General features: G+C 42.8%; 1 protein-coding gene across 1 annotated transcript in view; it reads left to right on the top strand.

Annotated features, from left to right (window-relative positions):
- The window catches only part of LOC126278964 (muscle-specific protein 300 kDa), a 1,270,985-nt gene that overhangs the window by 144,206 nt on the left and 1,101,592 nt on the right, over positions 1–25,187 (top strand). Inside the window, exon 3 of the mRNA XM_049979256.1 lies at positions 12,450–12,666. Within this exon, the coding sequence (XP_049835213.1) occupies positions 12,450–12,666 (217 nt within the window). The remainder of the gene's footprint in view (positions 1–12,449; positions 12,667–25,187) is intronic.

The raw sequence follows: 25,187 nt of genomic DNA, 5'->3' as shown, positions 1-25,187 counted from the left end.
TCTGAAAGGAGGTTTGTTTTATTCAGGATTCCAATATACAATATTGTTCCCCAGTCGTTTGACGACGAAACCCTATTTTTAAGTAATCCCCGATCAACGCGACGGCGTTACGCCACCTTACTGGAAGGGTCTGCAACCTGCATGGTACCAATCAACTGCATCTATAATCGCCCCGTAATCCACGTACTGCCTCCCGCAGAGTTCAGCCTCCACTGGACCGAACAGACGGTAGTCGGAAGGTGCGAGATCAGGGCAGTAGGGTACATGAGGAAGAACAGTCCAATGAAGTTTTGTGAGCTCCTCTCCCCTGCACAGACTTCTATGAGGCCTTGCGCGGTTGAGACGTCTAATTAGGCAGCGAGGGGTTTGATTGTGATCAGTCGGTCACCGTTTGAGTGTGTTCACATACTGCGACATGATGGAGTCACTGCTTTGCGCTGCCGGTTGTTACGCGGGAGATCGAACAGGTTTGCGCGATCTTGTTGCGATGATGATAGACGCATCACCCAACGACTCGGCGCGCTTTTGTTCACTGCCTCGTCTCCGCAGTCATTCGGCATACATCTATGAATAGCTCGATGCTCTCGTTTTGCGCCAAAAGCAGCTCAATAGCTGCTCTCTTCTTGGAACGCACCTCACTACAGACGCCATTTTGAAGATTACGTATGCGTTACCACCAATCGGAACTTCATGAAACTATAGCGCCTGAAGCTGGAATACTCCATGATGTCCCACAACAAATTCCACATTTTTTAAACCCGAATCTGGCCGAGAAAAAAGTGTTGCACTACTTACTGAACTATTGGTTGACGATATATGGAAGCTTGGGTGTGGCCGTGAGTCGTGCACAGATAGAAAAAATTTTCATTGGCGTCATTCCATACTACAGCTGATGGTAGTCCTTGTTGCAATTACGAACTTATTTGATGTGACTGATCTAGATGGCTGTCGAACTGACTTACGTGGGCTCCTGTGAAACGTTTGTTTGATGTCCTTCATCGCCTCTTTCGGAACACTATGGCGTGCATTGCCAGAATGATTCAGAACACTTCCAGTTGCCACAAACTTGTGATATGATTCTTTAACGGTTTTCACACCAGGTGACTCACATCCATATAAATTGCGATAATTTCTTCGAGCGGTTGTCAGCGATTTTGTTTCTGGAAACCAGATTACTGCTTACGTGCTCTGCTGCGGAGTCGCCATTCGCACTTCATGCGATCATGCTGCAGTCTGACGACTATGGTTCGCATATCTGATGCGGAAAAATAAATTCTTTCAGATGATCTAGCATAGGCTTGTTCACCAAACTGCTAGTGTGAGCTGCCTCGTGCTCACGCCTCAACAGTAAACAACCGCCGGCTCACAGCGAGCAATGGTGTGGATAGGGGAGGGGAGGAGGAATTGGAAGAAGGCAGCTTGGAACGAGATACTATCCCCATGAGTCTATTCTACGGTCATTAATGTTTGTTCTACGGGGTTGTATCGCTTGGCAGTGACCAGTTAATGACTTTCGTGGCATATTTATTTCCTAAGATAGTTGCATTGTCGAGATATGACAGTGAAACGAAACTTAACATTTCTAGTAACTGAACTGATATAATCAGAAACCCCTTGTATCCAGTACCATAAATTTATCAGGAGAAGCAAAAACATGACTGTCAGGGCGACCAATAACAAAAACTGATTGAGAAAGATTCGACATTTTCTGCTACATGGTACGCCTATGTTATTCTAGACCCAAAAACATTCCACATGCCAATCATAGGAACAGAAATATTAATATGTATAGCTATTGGACATGAGGGGTTTCTGCTCAAAAGTGTGGACATGAGGATTTCGACATCAAATAAAATGCAACAAATGGCGTTAAAGTGTGATTTAGTAATGTATCAATAACAAAACAAAAAAATGGTTCAAATGGCTCTGAGCACTATGGGACTTAACTTCTGAGGTCATCAGTCCCCTAGAACTTAGAACTACTTAAACCTAACTAACCTAAGGACATCACACACATCCATGCCCGAGGCAGGATTAAAACCTGCGTCCGTAGCGGTCGCGCGTTCCAGACTGAGGCGCCTAGAACAGCTCAGCCACACCGGCTGGCAATAACAAAACAGTTTACAATATGTGCTGCTATGTATACCATGGGCTTCGGGCAAAACGTCCTTCCCGTCTGATTTGTGTATTTTCTATTTTTCTTCCTTTATATCACATTTACGTGTGCTGCGAATGCCTTTCCTTCTTTTTCTTGATTGTTCCAAATCACTCATATTAAAAACGCCTTAACAATACAGAAGTGATAGTTAAACAATTTAATAATGTAATATTACTTGCACTACAGTCATTCAACGTTTATGTATATTATTGACAGTCAGCTGTTTATTAGTCAGTAGAACAACCTTAGGAAACAACGTAAACTACCAATAAAACCAACGAGAAACCAAAGATAATGATATTGCCACTCATTAAATGTAGAAAACGCCTCATGTAACTGAACAAAATAGTAAAATTTACCATCTCATAACAAAGAAATCACAAAGTAGACATGAGGCACTTCTGTCACAATCAATATCGCTACCTTCAAAGATACATAATCACCCATTATGTTATTTTGCAAAAAATGTGGACATCAATGGCTTCTGAGTTTATCTATTCAATTGATGAGGCGAAGAACGCACGCCAGCTGAGTACGTAACCTGGAAATTTTTAAGAATGGTGCAGCATTACGACAAATGTCTTTTCTGGACGAAGTTCAAATTGAGATCAATGTATGACTATTTTATTCGTATTTTAAACATTAAAATACTGGATGTCAATGAAACCTATTCATTTTACTTTGCAGTAAAACATTAGTGTCTGGTACCACTTTCTGAACACTGGTAATTGAAAAAACAAGTTTTGAAGTTGCAGTCTATAAATGAGCTTCCAAAGGTAGATTTTGTTCTTTTGCAGCATGCTGCAAAAATTGCGCGTCAGCAGCTTCTGTTAATCAGTACAACGAAAAAAAAAAAAAACAGCCAAAGTTGCAAATTACTTTACTCGACGAGTAAATTCGGGCAGGGACCCCTTTTTAAATCATCCAGGTAGTCAAAATGGTGTTTCCAAAAATTCAAGAACCACGCCAAGACTAATATATACGTATTGTGAAGCGCTAATGAACATTTAGACTACGTACAGGTAACTGGAAGCGCTGCAGCTGTTTATTTGCACTTATTAATACGTGAATATTTATCTTTACGTTGTTCGTGAATAGATGGGTGGGTAGAGTAAGACAAGGATTGCTGCAATTGGAGGACAGAGATAGGCAGCAGAAGACAAAAGCAGATGGATAGCGGCCCTCTGGGCCTGGTTGCGTGAAGTTAGGTAATCTAACAAAGAACACCTTTTTAGTGTGATAAAATACTGGAATGCTGTGATCCTGCAGACATTGAAGGAAGTAGTGTCGGAACACTCGTACGAATAAAATGAAGGAATGCCCATATTCATAGACTTTCAAAGAAACTATTAAATCACAACCGAATATTTAATGATCATAGCACAGATGCGGTCAAAGTGATACCGGCAACGTTAAACAGTTATTTTTGTTTACGCATGTGGCATCCGCATTTCGCGATCTTCGCCGACGAAGGCTGCGTGTCATGCGCAATACTTCGTTACACAAGAAGGATACGTGATATTTGCCAAATTAAAACGGTGGGTAACTTTAGTCTATGCCCGAAGTGTAAATTGATGTCTTTTTGATTTCTGCGTGAGGATAAATTATCGTTGTAGAGTCACCGTGCCATACACTATGGCTCATTTCTGAGCAGATTATCAACCTCGTTCGTAACATATTCATTTAAAATATAAATAGCTGTCAGGTTGGCAAAACTTGACAGGTACATTTTTTAAGGAAAAGTGGTAATACATTCATCTCTGCTCAGCAATTCAACTCACGCAGATCTTCAACACCATTACAGACCGAACGTTTTGTAATATCAACTTAAAATCGCAAGCCGCGCGGGATTGGCCGAACGGTCTTGGGCGCTGCATTCAGTGACTGTGAGGCTGGTCCCGGCGGAGGTTCGAGTCCTCCCTCGGGCATGGGTGTGTGTGTTTGTCCTTAGGATAATTTAGGTTAAGTAGTGTGTAAGCTTAGGGACTGATAACCTTAGCAGTTAAGTCCCATAAGATTTCACACATATTTGAACTACCTTTTTTTTTTTAATCGCACTTCCCATATTTTAATTTAGACACACATCAAAGTTCGCTCAATTTGAATTACATACGCAGCACCAGCTAACACCAGATCGTCATACGCCCCACCTTATATATTAACTACCCAAATACTGCCAGTCGCTCGAATAAAATTGTAATGCAATTGCTAAGGCTCACGTACAATACAAAAACAAGTGAGATACTCGTAGTTATGATTCACATTGAGATATGTTCCTTACCTTGCATTTTCCATCTGACGTACGATAACTTACAGCTAAACATGACGCATGTAGTGACCATTATTTCAAGGTAACGTAGAGTATCAGTTTAGTTGTATCAGTTTATTCTAATTTCTTACGAGTGTTTTATCAGCAAATAAACAGCTGTTTACACGGCCTTTGCGCTCGCCGCCATATTGCTATTTTAGACTGCTGGCTTTAGTGATATTGTATACTGTATATAATATTGCCAATCTAGTAATGTACGCCTGTGGTTTGGATTGCCACGCTCCGTCCCAGATTCGTAGAGGCTGCTTCAAGGTCGCTTGTAATGGATGTCTATAAGGCGGATTGTAAGCTCCAGTGACGGTTGTTGCTGAATATAATTGGCAGATAAGGTCTGAAATTTCGATGAATCGTCTACATGAGTTTTCCACCCGCAATGCGGTTCATCTGTATTTTATGTGTGAATCACTTGTATCGAACATGGCTCACTTTGTTGGTATTTTTACGGGGCGTTAAAAATTATTTCTTAAGAATGACATTATTTTGCTTTGTCACTATATTGATGTAAATGGGCCGAAGCTCAAAGGGTGAAATTTAAAAAAAGTAATAATAATAACATTAACATTGCATGTCAAAAGTAGAGCCCCATGTTCAATTTCCGATTACTTGTGCTCACATTTATCGCGTGTTCCATCCACGGTATGTTTTTCTGAATAATAGGATGTCTGTCGCGAACGCTTATTTCTGCATGCGACGAATTTCTGGGCCACACTTCATACATGTCTTCTGATTACATGTCTTCACGTTACTGTAATGTTCGACCTTCGACAGGTCGAAAGAAAAAGAAAAGTTTTTCTACCATCTGTTCGCTGTTATTCGTGATGTCTTGACGAAGAAAGCTTTAGATTATTGTTGTGGTCTTAAGTCAGAAGACGGGCTTGATTGTGCGAGTAGCTCCCCACGCTAGCCTGTTCTGCGTAAACCTCATATACACATAACTATAGCAACCTACTTTTATTTGGACCAGTTTACTGTATTAAAGACTTAGTCTCCTTCTACGCGGTAATAATATTGAGCAATATTTCCTTAGGTGCAATAATGTTGACCACCTAGAAGTGAGACTGAGAGGTTGCGCAATAATATTGAGAACATCAAATGCTGCGCCGTCTTGTCGCGGTCCGGACGGCTCCCTCCGCCTGAGGTTCGAGTCCTCCCTCGGGCATGGGTGTGTGTGCTGTCCTTAGCGTGAGTTAGTTTAAGTTAGATTAAGTAGTGCGTAAGATTAGGGACAGATGACCTCGGCAGTTTGGTCCCATGAGACCTTACCACAAATAAAATAAGAACATAAAAAGCTTTGGAAATACATTGTGCTGCCCGGAAATATTGTGCTGTCTGTGGGCAGTATTGACAATATCCTTGGCACTCTACAGTCCTGTCACGATCTACACAGAACAACCCTGTTAGGTTAGGATTGTTGTTGTTGTGTGGAAAATGAGTTCAACACAAGACGAAAGAACATTGATATTAGAGTGCATCGAAATGTGTAAATCACTGTTGGCACTGTGGAATGCCAAGAATTATCAATCGTATAATTTGTTGCTAAGAAAATATAGGAAATGGCCATGAAGGAAAATGTTTTGGAGATATTTAAATTATGCCAATCTTCTACTAATCCATCTCCTCATTCTCTGTCTCTCTATTAATCTCCTCTGTCCCACCCTCTGTCCATTTGCTCCTCCCCCCTCTGTCCATCTGCTCCTCCCCCCCTCCCCTGTCTCCTTCTCCCCACCACTGCCTGTGTGCTCCTTCCCCCCTCTGTCCATCTGCTCCTCCCCCCTCCCCACTACTGCCTGTCTGCTCCTTCCCCCCTCTGTCCATCTGCTTCTCCCCACCTTTGTATGTCTGCTCCCCCTCTATCTCCTCCTCCTCCTCCTCCTCCTCCTCCTCCTCCTCCTCATCCTCCACTCTGTCCATCTCCTCTTTCCCTCTCCCAGTTCCTCTCTTTCACGTTCTCTATCGCCTCCTCTATCTCTGTCAATTTCTGCCTCCCCTACCTCTGCCTATCTCCTCCTTCCCCCTCACTGTCTGTCTCTGTCCACGCCCTTCTCTCTTCACATTATCATGCTCATCCCAATAGGAGGTTGGTGGTTCTTACCCCAATAGTATTTCTTTCCAGATTGTAACTAACACTGTGGTCAAAATAAATGTTGCATATTGCTTTCTTGTCAATACTGGATACAATAGGAAAAAACTGATTTTGTTCGTTCAGTTAGTCATAAGAAAAAAAATAAAGACAAACACATTCCCAATTGATAAGTACAGACAAACAGCAAAAACGAAACCTTACAAAAAGATTATAGTGGGAAAACTAAAGTTTTCTCTTTGTCGTCTTGCGTAACACCTTTTTTATGAACCAACTGGCCCTCTTCATAATTGGAGACACTTTCGAATGCATTTAGGCATATTCCTTAACAAATTAGTCATATAAGCCTGTGGAATGTTGTCCCATTCTTCCACAGCGTCCTCTATGAGGCTCTGTAAGGTCTCAGGTTGGACAGGAAGATTGCTAATCGAGCGTTTTAGCATGATCCATGCAGTCCCAATGGAGGTGACGTCGGGGGCATATGGAGGCTATTCCATGCAAGTGATTCTATGCGTGACTAGGAAGTTGTTCACAAGATCGTGATTAAGGGGAAGGGCATTGTCGTGCATCAACTTGAGCCCCCACTACAAAACGTTCACCAAATGGAGCAACAATGCATGCGAGGATGTTGTCCCGGTACTTCATCCCTATCATCTTCCCATGTATTGGCACAATGTGTGACCTGCGACTATACATGACTCCACACCAAAAAATGACTGAACGAGCTTGATAAGAGTGGCGGCCTGCAACACAGGTACATTGTCAACGTTGTCTCGTTGCCTCCACACACGAAACTCATTGTGATCAGCGTGGAGACTCAGAAAAGACTGTTGTGTCCCACTACTTCCCAGTCCACAGAGTGCTTTCTTGACCCTTGCCAAACGAGCCCGACGCCGATTGCAGGAGTAGTCTCGATAGGTATTCCGCCACGTAATCCCTGCTAACGCAGTCTGCTTCGTATCGTTTGTGTTGATGTCTGCACTCCTCTATCTGTTTAGAACTGCTAACGTAGACTAGTAGCGTTGAGGGTTTCTGCCTCCGTTATTCGCAAATATCGGTCCTGAAGACCTGCGTTTTTCTTCTGCGGACACTTCTGTGAAGATCCTCTGCTAATCTCCGAACCATCCTGAAGCCATACAACACTCCTTATGATACACAAGTACAACAGTGTTTACAGGGTACACGGTGACCATAGACTGCAAATACAAAAATGGACTGTTTCCGCTAGAATTATACTGCAAACAAATCGATGTTTGACAACACGAAGTGTTTCTGGATCACAATGCATTCAACATTACATTTATGGCAATATGCAACATTTATTTTGACCACTGCATGTGATCAAATATGATTGAAATCGTTCCAAGGGTTTGAGATGAGCTTTTTACCTGTGACTTTGCCCGCATACGCACATGCCAGATATACAACGTATGTCATACGTAGACCACCCGGGAATCGAACCCGGGACCCCATGATCCAAAGACAGCAACACCCAAACCTACCGCTCATCTGCAAAAGGTTGGCTGTTTAATCCTATGTTTGAAAGAGAGAAATCACGGAAGTTTGAAAGAATAACGTAGGTACAAAGAAGATATTATATAAATTGAGGAAGTAGAGGGGAGAAAGGATAGGGAAGGGATTATTGAATCAGCTGCATCAGTACTTTGTGCGGCATCAGTAGCGACGAGTGAAAATGAGTGCCAAGCCAGACCGTGATTCTAACTCGGGATCTCCTGCTTCGAATCCCCGTCCAGCACACATTTTCACTCGTCGCTGCTGATACCGCACAAAGTCCTGAGACAGCTGATATCAATTATCCCTTTCCTTTCCTTTCTCCCCCCTCCTCCCTCAATTTACATTATATGTACCACAGCTGTGGCTTCCGCGTGATGTCTGTTCTTTCGGACTTTCATATAACAAAGTAAGTAACTACATAGAAACCAAGGGTAACATATGAAACCAGTTGATTGATGAAAGAAGGAAGTAGAAAAACGATCAGAGAAATTTTGGAATGTAATAATACTAGTAGCTTAGGAATGAAAGAAATAGAAAGTGCAGGGAAGCTAAGACGAAATGGTTACACGGAAAATGTGAAGAAATTGAAGAAGAAACTGTTGTTACAAGGACTGACTCAACACACAGAAAAATCAAAACAACCTTCGGTGAAATTAAAAGCAAGAGCGGTAACATTAAGAGTGAAATTGGAATTCCACTGTTAAATGCCGGGGGGAGGGTACGTCGAAGGCCTCTGTGAGCAGGAAGACTTGCCTGATGGCATGATTAAAAGAGCTTTGGCAGACTTGAAATCAAATATGGCAGAAGGGTCAAATAACATTCCATCAGAATTTCTAAAACCACTAGAAGAAGTGGCAACAAAACGACTGTTGACGTAGGTGTGTAGAATCGGAGTCTGGCAGTATACCATATTATCCACAGAATTCTGAAGACTTCAGAGCTGACAAGTGCGAGAATTATCGCGCAATCAGCTTGTTAAGATGCTGAAACAAGAAATATATAGAAGATTGGGGAAAAATTGATGTGTTAGACAACGATCAGTTTGGCTTTAAGAAACGTAAATGCACCAGAGACGCAGTTTTGACGTTGCAGTTGATAACGGAAGCAAGACTAAATATAAATCAAGACACATTCATAGGATTTATCGAACTGAAAAAAGCATTCGACAGTGTAAAATGGTGCAAGATGTACGAAATTCTGAAAAAATACGCATGAGTTGTTGTGGAAGCTGGGTAACACGCAGTATGTACAAGAGTCAAGAGGGAACAATAACGTCCCCCTTTCTATTACCGGCCGGCCAACGGCCTTGCCGCCGTCGTAACACCGACTCCCGTCAGATCACCGACGTTAAGCGCTGTCGGGCTGGGCTAGTATTTGGATGGGTGACCATCCGTTCTGCCAAGCGCTGTTGGCAAAAGGGGTGCACTCAGCCCTTGTGAGGCAAACTGAGAAGCTGCTTGATTGAAAAGCAACGGCTCCGATCTCGTAAACTGGCATACGGCAGGAGAGCGGTGTGCTGACGACGTGCGATCGTGAGACACGTCGCCCAACACTCACTATGCTCTTGTTCACTGCCAGGTCTCCGTAGACATTCTGCAAGCTCCAATGAGTATCTACGATACTCTGTTTTCCGCGAAAAGAAACTCAGTGACAGCTGCCTGCTTGGAGCACACCTGCATTACAGACGCTATTTTGAAGGCGTCGTATGGCGCTGCTACCTACGATAACTTCACGAAGCAATAGTGGCTAAAGCGGGAATATTCCACAGTTTTCAACAACAAATTCCGCATGTTTTCAACCGAAACTGTCCGAGAAAAAAAGATGCATTACTTATAGAAATGTCGTGATGAGGCTTTTTTGGGATGCACATATTTTTGCATAACAAGCGTACCGAATATTTTCATAACTATCTGATAGGATAAAAAAAATAGAAATGATACAACAAAAGCCAGCCTTTCGGCAAAATCTGAGATTCTCGCAAATATTGAACAAAAATGGTATCGAATGATTCCTAACAGTGAGACGTAATCTACAGAATTAATTTCGAAAACAGAAAATCACCCCTGCGTTGATATATTCTCCAACAAGATAATTTCTTAAATTACTGCTATTAAATCTTAAAATAAAAAAGAAATGGAAACCTAATCATGTGTTTTTCTCCTATCTACTTATATACTCCGCTAGCCAGCAAGCGGTGTGTGGCGGAGGGCACAATTCGCGCCAAAGTCCTATCCCCCACCCCCCTCCCCTGTTCCACTCGCGGACCGCGCGAGGGAAAAACGACTGTCTAAACGCCTCAGTACGAGCTCTTATTTCCCTTATCTTTGAATGATGATCATCACGCGATTTGAAAGTTGGTGGTAATAATATATGCTCTACATCCTCGGCGAAGATTGGATTTCGGAGTTTAGTGAGCAGCCCCTTCCGTTTATCGCGTCGTCTATCTGCAAGTGTGTCCCACTTCAAACTTCCTATGAGATTTGTTACGCTCTCGTGATGGCTAAGTGTACCAGTCACGAATCTTGCTACTCTTCTTTGGACCTTCTCAGTCTCTTGAATCAGACCCAACTGGTAAGGGTCCCGTACAGACGAACAGTACTCTAAGACTGGATGAACTAACGTATTCTCTGCCTCGTGATGGCTGGGTGTTGTGTGACGTCCTTAGGTTAGTTAGGTTTAACTAGATCTAAGTTCTAGGGGACTGATGACCATAGCTGTTAAGTCCCATAGTGCTCAGAGCCATTTGAACTATCGTATTGTAAGCTATTTCCTTTGTTGGACTGCATCGCTTCAGGATTCTACCAATAAACCGCAATCTAGAGTTCGTGTTACCCGTTGCTTGTGGAATCTGATCATTCCATTTGAGATCATTTCGAATAGTCACACCTAGATACTTCACTGATGTTACCGCTTCCAAAGACTGATCATTTATTTTGTAGTCATACATTAATGGGGACTTTCGGCTTGTTATAGGCAGTAGGCTACACTTATTAATATTGAGAGATAACTGCCAGTCATTACACCATGCATTTATTTTCTGCAAATCCTCATTGATTTGTTCACAACCTTCGTGCGATAATACTTTCCTGAGGACTACAGCATCATCGGCAAACAGTCTAAAGCCGCTGTCAATACCATCAACCAGATCGTTTATGTAAATCGTAAAAAGCAGAGGACTTATTACGCTGCCCTGTGGCACACCTAAAGTCACTCTTGTTTCTGTTGAAGTTACCCCGTTCAGGACGACATACTGGTCCCTGTCTGTTAGAAAACTTTCTATCCAACCGCATATGTCACTGGATAGCCCGTAAGCGCGCACATTTTGTAGCAAGCGACAGTGCGGAACTGAGTCGAACGCCTTTCGAAAGTTGAGAAATATGACATCAACCTGGGAGTCAGTATCTAGAGCCTGTTGTGTATCATACACAAAGAGGGCCAGCTGTGTCCGGCATGACCGCTGTTTCCTAAAACCGTGCTGGTTTCTGCAGATGAGCTCATCAGAGTCTAGAAAGGTCATTATGTATGAACACAAAATATGTTCCATGATTCTATAACAAATCGGTGTCAGTCAAATTGGCCGGTAATTATGTGCATCCGATTTTCTACCCCTTTTATAGATTGCTATGACCTGGGCCTTCTTCCAGTCCCGTGGAACTTTCCGCCGTTCCAATGATCTCTGACAGATGGCGGATAAAAATTGTGCCATATTTGTAGCATAGTCGACATAAAATCTTACGGGGGTAACGTCTGGGCCAGATGCCTTTCTGGCGTCTAAGGATCTTAACTGTTTTACAATCCCAGATACACTAAACACTATGTCAGCCATCCTTTCGTTTGTGCGATAATTGAAAGGGGGAATGGTGCTGCAGTCCTCTATCGTAAACAAGTTTTTGAAAGCTAGGTTAAGAATTTCGGCCTTCTGTTTATCATCATCAGTTGCATTGCCCGTACTGTCAGCAAGAGAAGGTATTGGATTATTTGCATCGTTCATAATTTTTCGTACGACCAAAGTTTTTTGAAGTTATTTTCGGAATCTGCAGATAAAATATTGCTTTCAAATTCGTTAAAAGAGTCTCTCATTGTCCTTCTGACAGCTGCTTTCATTTCGCATAATTTCTGTTTGTCAGCGGAGCAGTGACTACGTTTAAAACGACTGTGCAAAATTCTCTGCCTTCTCAGCAATTTCCTAATATGTTATGTTGTACCAAGTTGGATCCTTTCCCTCCCCTATACTTTTGCTCTTATACGCACTGTAAGCAACATTTGGTTACTTGTTATTCTTTGTGGTGTGGTGGTCTTAGTAACTAACAGTGTATGAACCCGCCTGAGAGAGGCGCCGGCGCTTATGAAGGCGTTGTGTGTTGCAGAGCCCCTCGCCAGTGATGTGTCCGTCGCCGGAGTACCTGTACGCGTACCCGCCGCCGCCCCCTCCGGGCTACGACATGATGGGCTACGTGCCACTGGAGCCCCCGGGGCCCCCGGAGGACCCGGCGGCGCAGACCGCCGCCATCATCGCCAGTCAGTCGCAGGACTACGTCGACGAGAAGCTCGCAGAGTACCAGGCCACCATTCAGCAGCTGCAAGGTCGGTCTCTGTGCTCATTAGCTACATCGTACGAACGCAGGATCTCCCACCAGTATGACTCTCAACGAGACCACACGACCATGGGATTTTACTTTTTTTATAGTACGCTACTGCCCATTAAAACTGCTACACCAATAAGAAATGCAGATGATAAGCGGGTATTCATTGGACAAATATACTAGAAGTGACATGTGATTACATTTTCACGCTATTTGGGTGCATAGATCCTGAGAAATCAGTACCAACCACCTCTGGCCGTAATAACGGCCTTGATAAGCCTGGGCATTGAATCAGAGCTTGGATGGCGTGTACAGGTACAGCTACCCATGCAGCTTCGACACGATGCCACAGTTCATCAAGAGTAGTGACTGGCGTATTGTAACGAGCCAGTTGCTCGGTCACCATTGACCAGACGTTTTCAGTTGGTGAGATATCTGGAGAATGTGCTGGCCAGGACAGCAGTCGAACATTTTCTGTATCTAGAAAGGCCCGTACAGGACCTGCAACAAGCGGTCGTGCATTATCCTGCTGAAATGTAGGGTTTCGCAGGGATCGAATGAGGGGTAGAGCCACGGCTCGTAACACACTGTTCAAAGCGGCGCCAATGCGAACAAGAGGTGACCGAGACGTGTAACCAATGTCACCCCATACCATCACGCCGTGAGATACGCCAGTATGGCGATGACGAATACACGCTTCCAATGTGCGTTCACCGCGATGTAGTCAAACACGGACGCGACCATCATGATGCTGTAAACAGAACCTGGATTCATCCGAAAAAATTACGTTTTGCCATTCGTGCACCCAGGTTCGTCGTTGAGTACACCATCGCTGGCGGTCCTGTCTGTGATGCAGCGTCAAGGGTAACCGCAGCCGTAGTCTCCGAGCTGATAGTCCGTGCTGCTGCAAACGTCGTCGAATTGTTTGTGCAGATTGTTTTCTTGCAAACGTCCCCATCTGTTGTCTCAGAGATCGATACGTGGCTACACGATCCGTTACAGACATGCGGATAACATGCCTGTCATCTCGACTGCTAGTGACACGAGGCCGTTGGGATCCAGCACGGCGTTCCGTATTACCCTCCTGGACCCACCGATTCCATATTGTGCTAACAGTCATTGGATCTCGACCAACGCGAGCAGCAGTGTCGCGAAACGATAAACCGCAATCGCGATAGGCTACAATCCGACCTTTATCAAAGTCGGAAGAGTGATGGTACGCATTTCTCCTCCTTACACGAGGCATCACAATAACGTTTCACCAGGCAACGCCGGTCAACCGCTGTTTGCGTATGAGAAATCGGTTGGAAACTTTCCTCATGTTAGCACGTTGTAGGTGGCGCCACCGGCGCCAACCTTGTGTGAATGCTCTGAAAAGCTAATCATTTGCATATTACAGCATCTTCTTCCTGTCGGTTAAATTACGCGTCTGTAGGACATCATCTTCGTGGTGTAGCAATTTTAATGTCCAGTAGTGTAGATGAAGTTCAAAACCCAAATATCAATCGCTTGTAGCAGATCGATGCAACTCTCAAAAAATCTGGACAAAATATAAAGTTTTACGTGTGCCTTTAATTTACTAGAGTTAGGACGACTTGTTGCTGGTGGTACAGTGTGTTCTGTGCTGGAATGTTCGCCTTCCATGAGGACGGCCTGGATTAATTTCCCGAGCGATGCACTTTATAAACTAAGATGCATGTTCTAAGAGTGTGTCTGTGAACCGTAAAATATATAAAGATGAAAGAAAATCGATGTCGCTTGAGGCTGGTAATCGCAGGATACGTCATTTAAGTACAAGATTCATCAAATATATAATTAACTCACATCGTTTTTTTTAATGAAAAATGCATTTCTTTTTATTTCTAATTATACAGGGTGGAGCAGAGGAAACGCATGTTTTTCACTATTGATTGACTGGGACACGGTTTGATAAAAATAATAAAAACAAGCATTAAGTGACAGATTTTTTAATGCAGTTTTGAAATACAGATACTTTAATTATGTTCTGAAAATAATGTGTTGGACATGACAAGAAAGCTGGATACAAATTTGGATCCTCTCCCGTAAGTTACATTTCATTCGGCACAGCTTCAATTTCCTGACGAATGGAATTCTTCAGGTCATCGGTTGTACGAGGCTTCTTCATGTAGACTTTTGATTTTAAATATCCCCACAAAAGAAGTCGCATATCGACATATCGAATGCACGAGGGGGGGGGGGGGGCAGTAAACATCACCATATCTCGAAATAAAATGTCCTGGGAACATTTGTCGAACTACTTCCATGGGTGCTCTCGCCGTGTGAGCTGTAGCACTGTCCTGCTGAAACCATATTTCTCTCATGTTCACTTGACACCTTTCGTTTTCGAATAGGTCTTTAGGAGAGGAAATGAATTACTGAATAAAAAATACAGGGTTTCATTTAAAAAAGTCATACCGCTGTTCATATCTCTGTAAAAAAACAAAGCTACAACGAAGGCAATCATGCTGATTGATGTCCCTCTGGCGGCTAAAGAACGTTTGCATGAAACATTTTGCAATTTACATCTGGACAAACAATTATTTAGGGTGGTCAGGATAAATGGGACACCCTGTATATATCTACGCGATTCGTGCCCGTGGCTTCTTTCTCCTAATATATTCAAAATCTAACTTCCCGATCATACTGAATCACTGGACTTCCTAATTCGATAATGTTTAACTTTATGAAGTACGTACCATATTTGTTTTGTGAGGGGGGGGGGGGTGAAGGGTCGGGAGGGGGCCAGAGTCAGGGGGTCGGGCAAGGCGTGAGAAATGATAACTGCAGAAGCAAGAAATTACGGCAGTCTCGCTATGGTCTGCACATATTACTTCATCATTTACGAAATATTGTTTTCGTAGAGTAGGTAAAAGCACGTAGAAGTTGGTGCTTCCTCTGGATCGATAGCAATCTCAACGAAAAGGTGGAATATTTTCGACTTGAGAAATGAAGTTGATATTAACGAAATTATGTTTTGTTATGTTGGCACAGGCGACGCATTTTTCTTTGCACCGTCTTTTACAGTAATGGTGACATACATATGTAGTTAAAAGCAACGTATTAAATGTCGAATTCCATGTCTTGGACAGCTTATTACAAAAGGAAACTCACCTAAGAATGGAGAAAGTTGTAAGACGACTGCAAGCAAATTTTCCACATTTCAAAAATAAGTTTGACAATTAAAAGACACACACTGTTTTACAGAATTTCTCTATACAAGATATAATCCACATGAAACTACAATTACAGAATATAAAGGAAAAGACAACCATTGTACCTTTACGTTACATAAACTTTTTTCATATATAATGAGTAACAGTCGCTGATTCTCCACCATTAAATTGCTAATTTAAACCTCTGATTTTGAACTACTATTTTCACATATGTTGCAGTCTAAGAGGTGGGACAACGTGTGGTTAAGCATCTCGATTCAGTGAGTTTCGCGGTTGCATGTTTTGAGCGCGCACCAGCGCCGGAAGACTTAAAACGGAGTCCACAGATGCGGACGGTCACGAATATTCGGTATAAGTCGACCCGAGGAAGCAGTCGAGTGGTAGCTGAGTAAAGAATTGAATTTTACTGTGACGTGACAGGCTAAGAGGAACAATAATAATAACAATGGTAGACAGTAATTCACAAGTAGGGAGCTTCGTCCTAGATTGAAGCATTAGGTGAAGGTTTATTCGAATCTCGGCGCTTAATTTTGTTACTCTAATTGAATAATCGGATCGAACAGAGGCTATAATAAATGAATGGTGATATTATAGTGAAATGTACTTAATGAACTTCATCCAGCCGATAACCATATTATGGTAACAAAGAAACAATCAGTAATCGACATGGAGGGGAGTAATTATAAAGAAAGTGAGCAAGGAGAGAGCTCGTAGATGGTTGACAAAAAAATATTTTTCATAACAAAAGTACATACAAGACGGGACTTCGCTTTCTGAAAATTACTTCGAAAGTGTTTCAAGTTATGCACTTTTTAAAACAAACGTGTACTCTAGATTAGTTACGTAAAGCTGCTTCAATGTCTAACCTTCAAACAACGAAAGCTAATGGAAGTAAATTTACATTCTGCACATTTTTCCACTTAAAATTTTCAGCACCCCCGAAATCGCTGCTTTCCTTCAAATTCTCTGTAAGTGCAGTTTGTTAAGACACCATGAGAAACCACTGTGGGTCGGTGATCTGTTGCGTAACGAAGGGATGTTCCTCCGGAGTGACACATTTGGTGCGGACACCAAGTTTAGAGCGTGAGCGACGAAAATACAACGTCATCTGAACAGCTTTATTGTCCCCGTTGGCGGGATTTATGTGTTGCTCGCAATCGGCCCAATTACCACGAGATTCCGGTACCGGGAATAGAGGAGAGCTGCCGCTCCGTCGTTTATAACGCTTCCGTCGTGCAGGTCGGAATATAGGTCGCCTTTCGTCATAGAAGGTTTGAGACGCAGCCAAGATTCGTAACGCTCCCGCTTCGCAATGAAGCAAGCAGACAAAATTAGCGCAGGAATCCAATTATTTGTCAATGGCTAAGGCGCCCCACGTTGTCAGGCCGTGATTGATGAACGTGTGACCTGTTGCAGAACCATCACAATTGTTAGCCCTTTAAATGACACTGAAAAAGTGTCACATGTTCTAACAGGAGATAGCATTGCTCAAAACTAGAAATAAAGATCCTGTCCGGAAACCAGTACCTTTTGAGATAGGAACGGGTCTGTCCAGTCATTTCCATCTATAACATCATCACCATCATCATCATCATCATCATTGAAGACTAATTATGCCTGTCAGCGTTCAGTCTGGAGCATAGTCCCCCTTATAAAATTCCTCCATGATCCCCTATTCAGTGCTAACATTGGTGCCTCCTCTGATGTTAAGCCTATTACTTCAAAATCATATTTAACCGAATCCAAGTACCTTCTCCTTGGTCTAACTCGACTCCTCCTACCCTCTACTGCTGAACCCATGAGTCTCTTTGGAAACCTTGCTTCTCCCATGTGTGTAACATGACCGCACCATCTAAGCCTGTTCACCCTGACTGCTACATCTGTAGAGTTCATTCCCAGTTTTTCTTTGATTTCCTCATTGTGGACACCCTCCTGCCATTGTTCCCATCTACTAGTACCTGCATTCATTCTAGCTTCTTTCATATCCGTAACCTCAACCTTATTGATAAGGTAACCTGAATCCACCCAGCTTTCGCTCCCATACAACAAAGTTGGTCGAAAGATTGAACGGTGCAGAGATAGCTTAGTCTTGGTACTGACTTCTTACTTGCAGAAGAGAGTAGATCGTAGCTGAGCGCTCTATGCATTAGCTTTGCTACACCTCGCTTCCAGTTCTTTCATTATGTTGCCATCCTGTGAGAATATGCATCCTAAGTACTTGAAACCGTCCACCAGTTCTAACTTTGTTTCTCCTACTTGGCACTCAATCCGTTTATATCTCTTTCCCACTGACATTACTTTTGCTTTGGAGATGCTAATCTTCATACCATAGTCCTTATATTTCTGACCTAGCTCTGAAATATTACTTTGCAAACTTTCAGTCGAATCTGCCACACAATGCTTCTGAACATAAATATTTTCTTTGGTTATCAGAGACGGGAGTGACTACATTATTATTCTCATCTTCCCGACTTCTCCCATGCGTTGCAGTTTTCATCTGTATGCAGCCACCTTGTTTCTGAATGTTTTCTAATAGTGACCACAAATATTATTTCCAGTCTTTTCGAATCTATTAAAATGTTTTTGGTCCACCTACCATCCATTCTCTCACAAATGCAATACATTTTCATGGTTTCCCTTTCGTTTGGGCTTTATCTTGCAAAGCAACTGGGGTCATAATCGCCCAAGCCATTATTTAAATAGGGAAATCACTCCCTCTTTCTTGAAATTGGCTGACACACAGGAGTAGAAAATTTGAAATTTGTGGTAAGGTCTTATTGGACCAAACTGCTGAAGTCATCGGTCCCTAAGCTTACGCACTACTTAATCCAACTTAAACTAACTTACGTTAAGGACAGCACACACACCCATGCCCGAGGGAGGACTCGAACCTCTGACGGGAGGAGCCGAGCGGGCCGTGCAAGACGCCTCAGACCGCCCGGCTACCCCGCGCGGCCTCATAGGAGTCTTAACAGTGTTAGTAGATGGGTAAAACTGTAATGATCTCGCGAGACGGCGTCACAGGGGTAGCATTAACTGTCTACGGTCGAACAACTTATCTAGAGCAGCAGTAATATACATACAAATACTTTTATCATTTACCGCGAATGATAAAATTTCTGTATTGAGCAATCAGTTTGCTTCCACGGACCATCATCAGGTCTGAAAATGCATTTTTACCGCCAGGCGATACCATACCAGAATCCCAACAGTAGTTCCAGAAATTAACTTGAAGACACGGACACAAAGATGTGGCAGGAGACTTTAATCTAAAAAATGTATGGATAAAAAACATATCTATAGATTCTGGTAATAATAATTCCGTGCGGTTCAATGAACTCTTGCAAGTCTTTCAGTTGGACACCACTAACCTACGCCAGTTTTCGAGCTGGGGAAAGGAGACCTACTACAGTTTAACGTGGAATCCGAAATACGTGTCGTTTCTAGCTGACCTCCACGGCACTGAGAGGTGAATGCTGGGTTAAAAGGCGCCCTGAAAAAACCTTGATTAGACCGGGATTCGAATCCCAACCTTTCAGTTCGCAGACGCTAGATCACCAAGCTTCGCTGGAGTTGTGTCGGCTGTTTGCTGCTTTTCCTGTCAGATACCACTTCTTCTGCAGCTGACCAATTCGGAGCTTCCATTACTGCCGCAAGACGTCACTGCAAACGACAAATGAAAATGTAACACCCAACCTTACTTATAATGGACACTCATAATTACTTAGCGGTAATAACTGCAGTTGTTCCCGAAATTAGCTTGAACACAGAGGTAGAAACGACGGCGGGGGACATTAAATTATAATATGTGCAGATATAGATACATAATTATCGATCTCAGAGCTGATCAATGTGTAGCACTTAGAAGCGTATGAGAGGTGTCTTACACGGATCGCTTCGTCTTTTCGAGTGTGGTTTGCGTTCTGTGCAATTCAGTTGTGTTTTTTAGCCACAGAAAAAGTAAAATCGTCGTGTTTGATAGGGCTCTCAAACAACAGGCGAGAATGTGTGGGTTAGCAGTACAGATAGCTCAGGGAACGATGAAGAGCCAGGAATCCACCCATGGGTGGTCGATCGATGTTCTTCTAGACGACGGCAGAACATCAGCGCAGAACCAGAAAACGCCGTCTGGTCCATGTAGCGGTCCTGACGCACGATGTTTGTTATTAGCTACTGTATACGCCTCACTGTTCGTGACATCCGTACCTCAGATGGAGCAGCCACAGACATCTTCACTGTAACGGCGACTAAATTTCGAGTTTTCATGATAATTAATGTTAACTCTTTGCTCAGTCGATCACTCCTCATTTATTGCTGCGTTACCGAAGACACGATAGTTAATAACGTCTTTGGATGTCATTTATTAATTACTAATAATACCTAACTATGAAAATCACTTTAGTTTTTTTTATTACTGACATTCGATAATAATTAAATGATCATGAATGATTGCGTTTTGTATAGAGGGAAAAGGGAGTTTTCCCTACAATTACTCTCAGCAGTTACGGCAACTAAAATGTCCGTGATTTTTATAGTTCGTCATTCAAAGACATTATAGCACCTCGCTACAGTAATTCAAACTTCGTACGGTTTTATTTTCACAAAGCTAAGTGTCCAATTCCATTTTATATTCAGTTTCCTATAGGTCACAGATCCTAGTATCAGTTATTCGGCATGTAATAGAATTTAATGCTGAGCGCTACTTTTCCTCGCGCACAGAATTCCTCAGATATTCTTAGTCCTTAATCTAACAGCAAAAGTCTGTCGCGTATAAACTATAGTTGATTTTCTCGCAGTTTAACTAAAGTGCTCTGATCTCTTCCGTATCATATCACACGGAAATGCCCGCCATATCGCTCACCGCAGCTATGTAGACGTATTCAGAGCGCAGAAAACTAGACAAGAGCGCTTGCAATACCCGAGCATGGTTTATATAGTAGAATTTAGCATTAAACGCTCTTTGATTTCCCTGAAGCGCTACTTTGCTGCGTGCGTTATTCTGATGAGAGGTTATATACCAATAATTTTAATTAAAACCTTTTCAATGCTATTAACTATTACCGATATTCTCAATCATATCTCACCTACATGAAAATAAACCTGATAATATTGTTCTTAATTAAAAGAGCGGTTATAGGCTACATAGGAGACAGCCCAAAAACTCAGTGCAGCAGACGATACAAATGAGACGGAAGATTTACGCTTCTGATTGATTCAATGAAAAATCGTGTAACTCTAACATGAAAGGGAGATCAAAGCACAAAAGCTGCGATCATCAAAAGGGACTTCGAGAAAGACCCAACATCAGATCCGGAATTTTCTTCAGACGAAGACAAACGCTAAACGAGCACCAATCACATCCTATCAATGTCCAAGAGGACCAAGCAGGGAACGAGCAGCCATTTCAAACAGCTAGCTACAGGAAAAGCAACAGCAAACGGAAACAATCCATGGATGAACTATCTGACAGCAAGAAAATCATACAGACAGCAAATAAATTAGAGCAGCTTTACACCATAGATAAGAACGCTGCAGAAACCATCGCCTTTAGCCTCTAACCAGTTACCTACAAAAGCCAATATTCGGTCGATAACGATCAACAATACAGGAAAATATACAAAACTGTGTCCGCACTGAACACACACACTATTGAGAAACATGTCCCGCCTATTTTAATGTCAAGGGACCTTCAGAAACAGCGGTAACTTCAGTGTAATTGTCTTTGAAGAAAAGTGTCAGTTATCTTTGTGTGTGTGTGTGTGTGTGTGTGTGTGTGTGTGTGTGTGTGTGTGCACTAGTTCTGTGTACGCCCCAAAGTTCCATCGATAAGTGTGACTTGGCAGTGACACGTCATAGGAAAGTTACTTTTGTCTTTAAGTTTACCCTTTCTGTTGTTAATCAACAAACGAACATAAATGCCGTCTGTCAGTGTATGTTCAAAATATTCTGCCTATGCACAGTAAGGCGTTATTAGTACGACAAATGTCGTTTCTCTCTTTCGGAAACCCGTACTCTTGCAGCACATCCCTGCGTCGCCTGCGCTCTAGTAGTTCGTGCCACTGGAAAACGACCGAGCGCTCTACCTCTGAGCTCAGCAGCGGCTCCTGCAGGTAGGCAGTCATTACAGCGCCACTGTCTTCCGTGCTGCCTCGACTTCTGGTGGAAGGCGCCGGCTGTTAACAAGTCGAAAACGAAAGATCAGAGGTCAGCTCGTAAAAATAGGACTGCAGCCATTCCCCACAGCTTCTCCCATTTCGTCGGCAGTCACGAGGAACCAGCGTTTCGTTTAAAGCCGTTTCCAACGCCAGTTTCCGAAATTGCACACCATTCCAAGCATGAATATTCCGCAGTTCATTAAGTCCATGCCGAATAAACAGTTTTATACGACCGTACTGGTGACAACCATTTTTAATGTGTTACCTACACTGTCTAATGACGACTAATAAACGAAAAAACGTTGTTCTCTGAAAACTTGTAGGTCACTTTATTATGATGCAATCTATGTTTTTCTTTGAAAATTTTCACGTGGCCATCAGTTCAGTCTGTTTAGTTTCCCAACTGCTCCACTCACCTGCTAGTAACGGGGTAAAATGAAATTTTTCACGAGAAGACTGCATTATTCAAGCATCCGAAAATTATGCAATACACGGCCACTACAACATTTACAATGAGCAGATAAACGGAAACGAGACAGATGGAATAAAAGTAAATAAACTGTTTATTATTTCAAATGTAGTCCCCGTAACTGTTAATATTATGTGACAAGACAGTCAATGACTTCGAGGAAAAGTATTTGTGGTTGCCTATGGAACAATAATTATACCCAGGCGTGCATCTCTTCGTCTGAAGCAAATTGATGGCCACGAATGTCTATCTCCAGCGCTCCAAAAATATGAGGGCTATTCCGAAAGTAAAGTCCAATCGGTCGTGAAATGGAAACCACGGTGAAAATCCGACGAAACAATGCATAGATGTGTTTGACAGTGTCTCTAGTATGCCCGTCTATAACGTCACGTCACTCTTTCCGATATTGAGCACTAAAGATGCCCAGGAAATAGTGTGTCCTGCCTGGATTTCGGCTGATTTCATGCAGCACTCACAACGTGTCTGTCATGCATTGCCTTCTTCATAACAATTCTTGACCGCGCACTGAAGAGGCAGTGATGGCACTGTAGCGTTCTCCAAGGGACGTGTTCGATCACCCACCTTACAGCCCGGACTTAGCTCTCTCAGATTTTGATCTCTGGTCACATGAACCGCTGGTTATGAAGACAACATTTTGGCACAGATCAGCGTAGAGAAATGGCAGTAAATACAGACGGCTGCCTTCTATGACAAGGATATTGGAAAGTTGGCACAATGCTACGACAAATGTTTCAGTCGGAGCAGTGACTCTGTAAAGCAGCTAACTGTTGCGAATAAAACGTTTATGATTTTCGGAGCGGTTTCCATTTCGCGACCGATCGGACCATACTCTCCGAACAGACGTCGTATAAAAATCCCATTGGTAGAGTTCGATACTGTATGAAGGATGTGTTAGGACTTTCCAGCGAAACTTCTACAGCGTAGTCGAAACGGCCTTGGCTGGGTATTATCGTGCGAGAAAATGATGCCATCCGACAAAATTCCTGAGCGTCTACACTTGATGCAACACTTCACCAAAAAAAAAAAAGTTCAAATGTGTATGAAATCTTATGGGACTTAACTGCTATGGTTATCAGTCCCTAAGCTTACACACTACTTAACCTAAACTATCCTAAGGACGAACACACACTCGAACCTCCGCCGGGACCAGCCACACAGTTCATGACTGCAGCGCCCTAGACTGTTCGGCTAAACCCGCGCGGCTGAAACACTTCAATCTGTGCAAATTTTCCATTTGCCGCTACGCGTTAATTGTAGTGCAGTTTTCCAGAAAGTCAATGAGCAGCGGTTCTTGGAGTCAAAGGAAAAGTCGTCATGGTTTTCTCGGAGTTGGGGAGCCTGCTGGAGAATAATTCCAACCCACTAGTTGCAATACTGGATGTCGATTTCCAACCTTATTTTATTTGGCAAGCAGTTTCAGCGTTTTACTACGCCATCTTCAGACCCCTGACCGACGTGCAGGACGAATCTACCTAGGTTATGATTAATACAGGAGCCAGCAATACTGGCATAAGTAGATATTTGCTACAGTGAACAGCCGAGTCCCTCAACCATCTCTAAAAAGATGGACATACAGTGACTTGTTGCAACATTGCTTCGACTCCACTGCAGTTATTTCGCAACGAAGTGGTGCACACCTGGGTACAATCGTGGTTCCGTAGACAACCGCAGACACTTTCCTTGAAGGCACTGGCCGTCTTGTCACACAGAAGAATAAATTTATTAACAATTAGGTAAATCCTTCAGAAATAATTGACCGTTAACTTATTTTTTTCCATCTATCTCGTTCTCGTTTGTCGGTCCCGTACAATTTCACTCTGCAAATCATCGAAGTGCACGAAAGAGGGTACTCCCCACTGTACTAAGATTAAGGAAGAACCATAACTTGAATGACTCTCTGCGCACTGTAATTAGTCCAGTCTTAAGTTCATGGTCCCTGCGAGAGCGGTACATAGAGAACTGACATATTTATTACTTAATACTGGTTCCTGATAGTTTATAAGAATGTATTCGCTGCACAGTTGGCGTCTCTCTTCAGTGTCCGCCAGCCTATGTTTTTCAGCACCTACATCACGCTCTCTCCAGTAGGAGAAACAAACCTATGAGCATCTGCGCTGCATCCTTGCATAAATTCGATATAACGTGTTAATCCCATTTGTTATGGGTCCCACATACCTTAAAGCCCACGATAAAAGTAGATAAAAGTAGTTCTCTCTGCTGGAGCACAACTTTGGAGATCCACTGATTTAATATTCAGCAAGTCATCTCATGTGTCATAAAGTGATAGAAACAAACGTTCCCATGTACACAGCCCTCATTAACTTCATACGGAACAATGTAGTCCCAGAACAGAAAGCTAAAAATAGCTTCCGTTTCGTGGTAATTCCCAAGGTATTCGGAAAGTTATCGTGGTTATCAGGCGAATTCTGGAAGTGAAAATCCCTTATTCCCCTTTTACCAGCTCGCTGGAAATTGCCAGGAGTTAAATCTGAATTCATCAACTATCCGGCTTCGCCACATGAGTAGGAAATGAAAAAATTAAAATCTCCCAGTGTTACGAAGAAACTGTAGGAGAAGAGACCTAATATGTTAAATAAAATGCATTGCTGTTAAAGGGTCGGGTCTACACGAATTACAGTAACTCAATTTTATCCATAATGAATGGTGATGGAAAAAAAGTATG

The sequence above is a fragment of the Schistocerca gregaria genome, chromosome 6 (genome assembly GCF_023897955.1).
Source record: "Schistocerca gregaria isolate iqSchGreg1 chromosome 6, iqSchGreg1.2, whole genome shotgun sequence".
Lineage (NCBI taxonomy): Eukaryota > Metazoa > Arthropoda > Insecta > Orthoptera > Acrididae > Schistocerca > Schistocerca gregaria.
This window is presented reverse-complemented; position numbering and strand designations above follow the sequence as displayed.